At 41.6% G+C, this 11,862-nt stretch overlaps 1 protein-coding gene across 1 annotated transcript in view; it reads right to left on the bottom strand.

Moving 5' to 3' along the window:
* Positions 1 to 3,457, bottom strand: part of LOC137083534 (uncharacterized) — a 9,366-nt gene extending 5,909 nt beyond the window's left edge. Inside the window, exons 1-3 of the mRNA XM_067449492.1 lie at positions 3,386 to 3,457; positions 605 to 747; positions 430 to 513 (exon numbers count right to left, since the gene is read on the bottom strand). Of these exons, the coding sequence (XP_067305593.1) occupies positions 430 to 513; positions 605 to 742 (222 nt within the window). The 5' untranslated portion in view covers positions 743 to 747; positions 3,386 to 3,457. The remainder of the gene's footprint in view (positions 1 to 429; positions 514 to 604; positions 748 to 3,385) is intronic.
* Between the last annotated feature and the right edge of the window lie 8,405 nt (positions 3,458 to 11,862).

Raw genomic sequence — 11,862 nt, forward strand, 5'->3', positions numbered from 1 at the left:
TCTAATGCAATCACTTTAATCTTATTTATTTATTATTTTTATTTATTTAAATCATATTTCATTTTACTTAAATCAATTTATTTGAGGAAAATGTATTTATTAATTTGTTGTTAAATTTCTGCACTGATTTTCTTATTTTTGTTCATTTTAATTTAATTCGTCTCCAATTGAAAATTTCTAGACTGATCACATCTAATATATATATATATATATATATATATATATATATATATATATATATATATATATATATATATATATATATATATATATATATAAAATACATTTTATTTGTATTGCACTTTACATTTGGAACAAATCTCAAAGTGCTACAGTTAAGATAATTTAAAAATAGGAAAATACAAACAGATTTAATGTCTAAAAGACATACAATGGAATTATATTTCAGAATTTTAAAGCAGGACTTACATAGCAAGTTGGTATTAAAAACCAGCGTTCATATTTCCAAAAGACGAGTCCAAACGCCACGGCTCCGGTCAGGATCTCCAGCCACTGGCGGATAAAACACAAGAGCTTGCCCCAGAGAGTCGCAGTACGAGTTAAGAATGAGATATTAAGATTAGGAGTTGATGAGCAGTTTTACCCCCAGAAGCGCGGGGTTGATCTTCAGGAATCCGGTCACACCGGGCGCGTCCCCGGGCTCCGTCTCCGTGATGTAAACCGGGCACGCGGACGGATCCGGGGGCGCGGAGTTCAGCATCACCTCCACTCTTCTCGACATCTTCACTGAGTGAAATAAAGTGTCAGCATCACGTGTGTTTTCTCGGATAATTCTGGCATTGTTCAGTCTGACATTCTTTCGGTGAACAAACCAGATCAACCTGATGAGACGCTCTCTCTCACACACACACACACACACACACACACACACACACACACACACACACACACACACACACACACACACACACTCCATCATGTAATGATCTCCATTGAGCTTTACTTTGGGTGACTAATTCCGTGATGATCTGAGGTTTAGAGTTTATAGGTCAAATCAGACATGAATCAGTGATATTAGCAGTACAAATCCATATCCGAGCTTATTCATTCCTTTACAGTATAAAGTATTCTATGTATTTTAGACATTAAAAATCTAAAATACATTAGGTTTTTAATGTTTTAAAATCTAAAATTAATTTTAAAAATATATATAAATACGTTTCTTCGTTTTTTGATTCACTATATTGATATTTTATTTCTGTGATTCATCTTAATTAATTGCCATTAAAACATATATAATATGTATATTAGCTCCAAATTAATGTAGAAACAACCTAAAAATGTGTTTATTGGAACCTTTTTATCTTTTTAGGCCAGTATCACTGATAGTAATACAGCTGCTGATGTCTCTATGAAATAATATTTAATTCACACTTAAATGAAATAGCACACTAACATTTATTAAGCTTCAAAAAATATTACTTTTAATTTAAGTGAATAAAAAAAAAATCCTCACATTTAATTTGTACCAGTGCTCAAGAAGTTAACAAGTAGGAAATATACTTGTTATCAGTTTGCACTACATACATTATGAATTATATATAGATTAATCCTTATTAAAGGTACTGAAGTTATTTAGTCAAGAGCAGAGCATATTTAGTGAGCAATTACTTTAGTTCTTTACATTGTCATTATAAGTGGTTACTGTCACTTTAAAAGATCTTCCGCTGTCGCACATGATGTAGCCTATCTCACACACATCTCATTTTCTCACACCTCTTTAAACTCATTTAAGATGTTATTTCACTTTTTAAGGCTGCTCTTACGAAGAAACTTAACAAAACTGGTATATTGGCATAATTGTGTTATTGTTTGTTAAAGCGCGAAAGAGAACTTGAATCTGGGCGTTGTGTGAGTTTTTCATACAGCACATTCTCTTTGTCTTGTCGCTCTAAAATGGTTTAAAAGCATTTGCATGAATAAACCCCTGATCATATAATGTAACAGTCAGGGGATTACAGAAAATAAATATTTACCAGTGGACTCTTCTCTCATTTCTACCATGGTTTCTACTAATGATGCTTGATTCAACTTCTCGCGCCCTGCGCAGATATCAACAGCGCAACTAGGTTGCCAGGTCGAGGACACAAAGGGTTTGAAATTTGTGCAATGTGTCGATTGTATGAGTCGCCGTTTCATACAAGATCTGGCAACTGAACAACCTTGGAATAACACATTTGTGATTATTCAAAGAACGAGGTTTGGGCCATACAAATTACGGGAGATTTCCGGGAGAAATTACACAACGGGAGGGGGGCGGGAGATGGGTGTGGAATACGGAAGACTCCCGGCAAAAACAGGAGTGTTGACAGGTATGGTTGCGCCATTCCTGTCGGATCCAATATGGAAGGCACAACATTGTGTCTGCAAATCCAGCACCTGAGACATGGCGCTAGCAACGCCAAGGTCATGGGTTTCGATTCCCAGGGAAAGCAAGAACTGACAATAATGTAAAAATGTGTACCTTGAATGCAATGTAAGTCGCTTTGGATAAAAGCGTCTGCCAAATGCATAAATGTAAATGTAAGTATCACACATTCCTAATATTATGATCCAAAGGCAGCTTATGCAGTGACTGTGTTCCTCCACAATATCTTGCTATCTTCTTCCACCTTGATATTGCTGCTGGCTAGCGATCGGAGCTACTGAATTACACGTTCTGTGGAGGCGTGTTTTGTCACACGATGACGTAAGAATGAAGCTCACAATCGTTTGCTGAGTCTGGTGTCTATATAAAGCTTTTCTTTGACTAACAAGGAAGATTTCAGATCTGAAACTTACAGGATATTCTTATATATGGTAAATAGTAATCCAAAGCGCTTTACATATTGCCTCACATTTACCCATTCATACACCGGCGGCGTCTGCCATGCAAGGCGCCATCCAGCTCGTCAGGAGCAGCTGGGGTTAGGTGTCTTGCTTACGGACACTTGGTCAGGTGGAACCAGGGATCGAACCACCAACCTTCCGGTTTGTAGACAACCTACATGAGCCACTGAGCCACTGCCGCCCCATTATCATGACCTTTTATGTATCAACAGCTCAACGGAAAGTTGATTTCTCAATTCATCACCCCTTTAACATGAGTTAGTGCATAAACCAACATACACTAACAGATACAACATTTGATCTTTAACATATTTCATACTGTAATTAACATCAAGATTAATAAATACTGTGTCAGTATTGTTCATTTAGTTCAGGTTAAATGTTATTTCATGAATGAAACCTTATTGTAAAAACTGGTACTGTTCCTTTAAATGTTCACAACCTGTGAAGAAGCGTCGACGCTATTAGAAGTAAAGATATTATTATGATTATTATTATGACTGAAGTCAGTGATTGTGTGTTGAGATTGTTTTACCTCGATGTAGATGTTCTTCTTTTCCTGTTTCTGTCTGTCATTCTTCAGGTGAGACTCAGAGAAACTCCGCCTATAAACATGCGGAGAATGTGTGTGTGTGTGTGTGTGTGTGTGTGTGTGTGTGTGTGTGTGTGTGTGTGTGTGTGGCTTGCGTCACTGATTAGGCTACATCAACAGTACAGTAATAGTCCATCTCTTTCCTGTAAGTTATGATAGTGAGCATAGCTAATGCGCGCACATACACACACACATGTTGGTCTATGTGGTTTACAGGGACTCTCCATAGGCGTAATGGTTTTTATACTGTACAAACCGTATTTTCTATCCCCTTACACTGCCCCTGCCCCTAAACCTACCCATCACACACACACACACACTGCCCCTGCCCCTAAACCTACCCATCACAGGAAACATTCTGCATTTTTACTTTCTCAAAAAAACATCATTTAGTATGTTTTTAAGGCCATTTGAATTATGAGGGCATTTGATATGTCCTCATAAACCACATTTAGCCTATAGTGTAATACCAGTGTAATACCCATGTAGTTATACAAATTTGTATCCTCATAAACCACATAAACAGGCTCACACACACACACACATTTACAAACATACACTTACAACCTCTCTCTCTCTCTCTCTCTCTCTCTCTCTCTCTCTCTCTCTCTCTCTCTCTCTCTCTCTCTCTCTCTCTCTCTCTCTCTCACACACACACACACACACACACACACTTACAAACTCACACGCAAACAGACGAGTCGACTTTAAAGTCACAATACAGTAGCCTATGGAATTCCCGTTCGAGAGAACTCGCGTGGGAAAGCCTCGGCGTGATTGCGTCATGATCGAAGCACGTGTGGTCAAATGGAGTGACTGGGTATCCTAGCTCGAGGTTCAAGCTAATTTGGTAATTAATGACGTCATCAGCGACTAGTCATATTTTCATCACATAAATATCAACTTTTATTTGAATTTTTTTGAGAGTAAAAAAAGTCAAATAGACAGCATGAATGTCCTCCAGTGTAAATCATCTGTTCTCTATGTGAATATATAGTAAAGTATAATTTATTCCTGAGATTAAAGCTGAATTTATCATCATTACTCCAGTCTTCAGTGTCACATGATCCTTCACTAATCATTCTCAGATGAGGATCTGATGATCAACAAACATTTATGAATATTATCAATTTTGACTTGGTTACTTGATTACTTAGTTATCATATTATGGCACTTGCCGCCTATTTTACTTCAGTAATCTGAGTAATTTTACAATGAAAAGAACAATATCAGTGCCCATTGGACGATATCAGTGCCCGTTGGACGATATCAGTGCTCACTGGACGATATCAGTGGCCATCGGACGATATCAGTGGCCATTGGACGATATCAGTGGCCATTGGACGATATCAGTGCCCGTTGGACGATATCAGTGCCCATCGGACGATATCAGTGCCCATTGGACGATATCAGTGGCCATTGGACGATATCAGTGCCCATTGGACGAAATCAGTGCACATTGGACGATATCATTGCACATTGGACGATATCAGTGCACATTGGACGATATCAGTGGCCATTGGACGATATCAGTGGCCATTGGACGATATCAGTGCTCATTGGACGATATCAAGTGGCCATTGGACGATATCAGTGCTCATTGGACGATATCAGTGGCCATCGGACGATATCAGTGGCCATTAGACGATATCAGTGCTCATTGGATGATATCAGTGGCCATCGGACGATATCAGTGCACATTGGACGATATCAGTGGCCATTGGACGATATCAAGTGGCCATTGGACGATATCAGTGGCCATTGGACGATATCAGTGCCCATTGTACGATATCAGTGCCCATTGGACGATATCAGTGCCCATTGGACGATATCAGTGCCCATTGGACGATATCAGTGCCCATTGGACAATATCAGTGCACATTGGACGATATCAGTGGCCATTGGACAATATCAGTGCCCATTGGAAGATATCAGTGCCCATTGGACGATATCAGTGCCCATTGGAAGATATCGGTGCACACTGGACGATATCAGTGGCCATTGGACGATATCAGTGCACATTGGACGATATCAGTGCACATTGTACGATATCAGTGGCCATTGGAAGATATCAGTGCCCATTGGACGATATCAGTGCCCATTGGAAGATATCAGTGCCCATTGGACGATATCAGTGCACATTGTACGATATCAGTGCACACTGGACGATATCAGTGGCCATTGGAGGATATCAGTGCCCATTGGACGATATCAAGTGGCCATTGGAAGATATCAGTGCCCATTGGACGATATCAGTGCCCATTGGACGATATCAAGTGGCCATTGGAAGATATCGGTGCACACTGGACGATATCAGTGCCCATTGGACGATATCAAGTGGCCATTGGAAGATATCGGTGCACACTGGACGATATCAGTGGCCAGTGGACGATATCAAGTGGCCATTGGAAGATATCAGTGCCCATTGGACGATATCAGTGCCCATTGGAAGATATCAGTGCCCATTGGACGATATCAGTGCACATTGTACGATATCAGTGGCCATTGGAAGATATCGGTGCACACTGGACTATATCAGTGGCCATTGGACGATATCAAGTGGCCATTGGAAGATATCGGTGCACACTGGACTATATCAGTGGCCATTGGACGATATCAGTGGCCATTGGACGATATCAGTGGCCATTGGACGAAATCAGTGCACATCGGACGATATCAGTGGCCATCGGATGATATCAGTGGCCATCGGACGATATCAGTAGCCATCGGACGATATCAGTAGCCATCGGACGATATCAGTGGCCATTGGACGAAATCAGTGCACATCGGACGATATCAGTGGCCATCGGATGATATCAGTGGCCATTGGACGAAATCAGTGCACATCGGACGATATCAGTGGCCATCGGATGATATCAGTAGCCATCGGACGATATCAGTAGCCATCGGACGATATCAGTAGCCATCGGACGATATCAGTGGCCATCGGACGATATCAGTGCCCATTGGACGATATCAGTGGCCATTGGACGATATCAGTGCCCATTGGACGATATCAGTGGCCATTAGATGATATCAGTGCTCATTGGACGATATCAGTGGCCATCGGACGATATCAGTGGCCATCGGACGATATCAGTGGCCATCGGACGATATCAGTGGCCATCGGACGATATCAGTAGCCATCGGACGATATCAGTGGCCATCGGACGATATCAGTGCCCATTGGACAATATCAGTGGCCATTGGACGATATCAGTGCCCATTGGACGATATCAGTGGCCATTAGATGATATCAGTGCTCATTGGACGATATCAAGGTATATCCTCATAATCATAACCGGAAGAGCTGATCAGTGCAGGCGACCGGCGACTGTCTCAGAATGAACACGGTTACTGTTGTGAGGTGGGGCGCATGCTCATGCAGCGACCAGCAGCAAGGCACAGGTTTAATGTTTTGTAAATGTTAAATGTTTACGTTACGTTTTTGTTTATTGTTTGTTTATATTCATTTATTTCAAGTAGCCTAGTATGGAGTGGACTATTTTGTTTTTGTGGTGGACGGCGCTACACCTCGTGGAGACGCTGAATGAGTTGCCCAACCCTACGCACATTCGATACAGCAGAGACTTTCTCTTAAAATGGAGTAACTTTCAAGTCAATAACCCTCCCTCGGATTTAATCTTCCCTAACCTGGGCTGTTTCGCCGATAAATCGAGAGGAAAGGGGGAATTTATAGATGAGCCACCCCGCAAGACCAGGAAACGAGGTAAGCGAGGTGGCGTACTTCATAGACTGAGGAAACAATCTCTTTCCCGGTTCCCCCTGCCTTCTATCATTTTATCAAATGCCCAGTCACTTCGAAATAAAACTGAGGAGCTACAAGCCAATGTACGTTTCCAGCATGAATTCAGAGACGCGTGTTTACTGGCGATCACAGAGACATGGCTTTCAGAAAGTGATTTGAACTCGGAGCTGGTCATTGATGGTTTTGGGGCACCTGTCCGCCTGGACCGAGATGCGAGTGTTACTGGAAGGTCGCGGGGTGGAGGGGTTTGCCTATACGTGAATCAAAGATATTGTAAAAATGTCCTTGTTAGAGAAAGTTTATGCACTAAGGATGTTGAACTTCTGTCAGTGTCCCTGCGCCCCCCATACTTGCCCCGGGAGTTTCCCCAAATATTTGTGACAGTTGTGTATATTCATCCAAGAGCAAATGCGGATAAAGCCGCGGAGTCGATATTGCAAGTAACACAAAAACTGCAAGGAATATCGCCCGAAGCACCTGTCTTCGTTCTTGGTGATTTTAACCATTGTTCGCTGAAGAAATGTCTGAGAGACTTTCACCAATATGTTACGTGCCCGACCAGACAAAAGAAGTCACTGGACTTGTGTTACGGTTCTATCAAGGACGCATATAAAGCTCTCCCGCTCCCTCCGCTGGGCGGGGCCGATCATAACTGTGTCCAGCTCATCCCGTCATATCACACGGCCCTAAGGAGGGGAAAAACTCTCATTAAACACGTTAAGAACTGGACTGAGGAAGCAATCCTGAGTTTACAGGGTTGTTTTGATTGCACCGACTGGGGCATGTTTAAGGACTCCTGTACCAACATAAATGATCTTACAGATGTTGTTAGTTGTTATGCTTCCTATTGTGTTGATAATGTAATCCCTGATAAAATTGTACAGGTATATCCAAACAATAAGCCATGGGTAAGGAAATCACTAAAGCTGTTACTAAACAAAAAGAGGCAGGCATTTAGGGAAGGAAACTTTTTAAAATTAAATGAATTGAAAAAGGAAATTAGAAGTGAAATAAGGAGGGCAAAGCAGGGTTACAAAGAAAAAATAGAGAAAGACTTTGGTGGTAGGAATTTACGTTCAGCCTGGGATGGTATGAGAACTGTTATCGGAACCAGGAGAGAAAAGAATGTCAAGGTTGTGTTAGAAGGGTTTAGTTGTGACAGTTTGCTTGCAACAGAGCTAAACAAATTTTATTTGAGGTTTGATACCAATAATTTTAGTAATGTTATTTTAGAACAGAAATCACATTTATCTGGAAATGGTGTTGTCCCCTTTTTTGACGAACAAGCTGTGGTCACTATGTTTAAGCACTCTAGGTCAGGAAAAAGCCCTGGGCCTGACAATATAAGTAGTCGCCTGCTCATCTCTTGTGCAGAGCAGTTAGGTCCAATTTTTCATTATATTTTCCAGATGTCCCTAGAGCAACAGAGAGTGCCGAACATATGGAAACAGTCAACAGTTATTCCAGTGGCCAAACTAAATCATCCAAAACTATTAAATGACTTTAGGCCAGTAGCTCTGACCTCCTTAGTCATGAAGTGTTTTGAAAAACTGGTTAAAAAAGTCATACTTACAAAAACAGAGAATCTCTTAGATCCACTACAGTTCGCTTATAGGGCTAAGCGAGGGGTAGATGATGCCACCACTACCTTGTTAAACTTATTATTCAAACATCTTGAAGGTAGTAAAACACACGCAAGGATTTTATTTGTTGATTTTTCATCGGCTTTTAATACAATACAACCACATATTTTAGTTGATAAGCTCTTAAAGAATTTTGATCTCGATTTTAATATTGTAGGATGGATTCTTGATTTTTTAACCGACAGAACTCAGAGAGTGAGGGTAAATGGTTGCTTGTCTGAGGAGATGTCATCATCCACTGGGTCTCCTCAGGGGTGTGTCCTCTCACCTCTCCTTTATATTCTTTATTCTGACGACTGCCGCAGTCAGCATGAAAATAGACATATTTTAAAATTTGCCGATGACTCTGCTATTGTTAGTCTCCTCTCTAATGAGGAAAGTGACCATGGTCCTGTTGTGGATGATTTTGCACTTTGGTGTGATAGGGCATTCCTTCAACTAAATGTTGAAAAGACAAAGGATATGCTGATTGATTTTAGGCGAAAGTCATCAACTCCACAGACCACTATTATAAATGGGAAGATGGTGGAATTCGTAGAAACATACAAGTATCTAGGCAGTTTGATCGACAATAAGTTAACTTTTATCTCTAACACTGAAATGCTTTGCAAAAGAGGCCAACAAAGACTTTTTTGTCTTCGCAAACTGTCAAAATTTCGTGTTGATAAGACTCTCATGACCCTTTTTTATAAATCATACATTGAGTCTGTTTTAACATTCTCATTAATTTGCTGGTATGGTAGTCTCACTGTCAAGGCCAAAACTGCCCTTTCCAATATAGTGAAGGTCAGTAGTAAAATTATAGGTGTCCAGCAGAGTAGCCTTTCTGTCCTGTATGATAGACAGGTAGTTAGGAAGGCCAACGCAGTTATCTCTGATAGCTCCCACCCCCTTCATTCTGAGTTCCAGATATTGCCTTCCGGGTTTCGGTACCGTTTACCTCCAGTGAAGAATAACAGATATAAGCATTCATTCGTCCCGAGAGCCATCTTGTTTATGAATTCAGCCCGGAGGAGTAGACAGACTATAACTATTAAATAGTGATGGGGTTATTATTATTATTATTATAATATGTATAGTATTGCTTGTTTTTGATGATGTTGTTGCTGAAATGGGGTTGGTTATGAAATTGTTTATGAAAATGTCAGATTTTACTTTAACAAGGGCCAGTTACATAAATTATTTCTTATGTGTTTTTGTCTTGTATTTGTGCATCTGTAAACTGTTCTGTGTTTATCTTGCTGCAAAACCAATTGCCCTATGGGGACAAATAAAGTATAAAGTCTAAAGTCTAAGTCTAAAGTCTAAAGTCAAGTGGCCATTGGACGATATCAGTGCACATTGGACGATATCAGTGGCCATTGGACGATATCAGTGCACATTGGACGATATCAGTGCACATTGGACGATATCAGTGGCCATTGGACGATATCAAGTGGCCATTGGACGATATCAGTGGCCATTGGACGATATCAGTGCCCATTGGACGATATCAGTGCACATTGGACGATATCAGTGGCCATTGGACGATATCAGTGGCCATTGGACAATATCAGTGCTCATTGGAAGATATCAGTGCCCATTGGACGATATCAGTGCACATTGTACGATATCAGTGGCCATTGGAAGATATCAAGTGGCCATTGGAAGATATCAGTGCCCATTGGACGATATCAGTGGCCATTGGACGAAATCAGTGCACATCGGACGATATCAGTGGCCATCGGACGATATCAGTGGCCATCGGACAATATCAGTGGCCATCGGACGATATCAGTAGCCATCGGACGATATCAGTGGCCATTGGACGATATCAGTGCCCATTGGACGATATCAGTGGCCATTGGAAGATATCAGTGCCCATTGGACGATATCAGTGCCCATTGTACGATATCAGTGGCCATTGGACGATATCAGTGGCCATTGGACGATATCAGTGGCCATTGGAAGATATCAGTGCCCATTGGACGATATCAGTGCCCATTGTACGATATCAGTGCACATTGGACTATATCAGTGGCCATCGGACAATATCAGTGGCCATCGGACGATATCAATAGCCATCGGACGATATCAGTGGCCATTGGACGATATCAGTGCCCATTGGACGATATCAGTGGCCATTGGAAGATATCAGTAACCATTGGACGATATCAGTGCCCATTGGACGATATCAGTGCCCATTGTACGATATCAGTGGCCATTGGACGATATCAGTGGCCATTGGACGATATCAGTGGCCATTGGAAGATATCAGTGCCCATTGGACGATATCAGTGCCCATTGTACGATATCAGTGCCCATTGGACGATATCAGTGCCCATTGGACGATATCAGTGCACATTGGACGATATCAGTGGCCATTGGAAGATATCAGTGCCCATTGGACGATATCAGTGCCCATTGTACGATATCAGTGGCCATTGGACGATATCAGTGGCCATTGGACGATATCAGTGGCCATTGGAAGATATCAGTGCCCATTGGACGATATCAGTGCCCATTGTACGATATCAGTGCACATTGGACTATATCAGTGGCCATCGGACAATATCAGTGGCCATCGGACGATATCAATAGCCATCGGACGATATCAGTGGCCATTGGACGATATCAGTGCCCATTGGACGATATCAGTGGCCATTGGAAGATATCAGTAACCATTGGACGATATCAGTGCCCATTGGACGATATCAGTGCCCATTGTACGATATCAGTGGCCATTGGACGATATCAGTGGCCATTGGACGATATCAGTGGCCATTGGAAGATATCAGTGCCCATTGGACGATATCAGTGCCCATTGTACGATATCAGTGCCCATCGGACGATATCAGTGCCCATTGGACGATATCAGTGCCCATTGGACGATATCAGTGCCCATTGGACGATATCAGTGCCCATTGGACGATATCAGTGCCCATTGGACGATATCAGTGCCCATTGGACGATATCAGTGCCCATTGGACGATATCAGTGCCCAATTGGACGATATCAGTGGCCATCGG

This window comes from Pseudorasbora parva, chromosome 7 (genome assembly GCF_024679245.1).
Source record: "Pseudorasbora parva isolate DD20220531a chromosome 7, ASM2467924v1, whole genome shotgun sequence".
Taxonomy (NCBI): domain Eukaryota; kingdom Metazoa; phylum Chordata; class Actinopteri; order Cypriniformes; family Gobionidae; genus Pseudorasbora; species Pseudorasbora parva.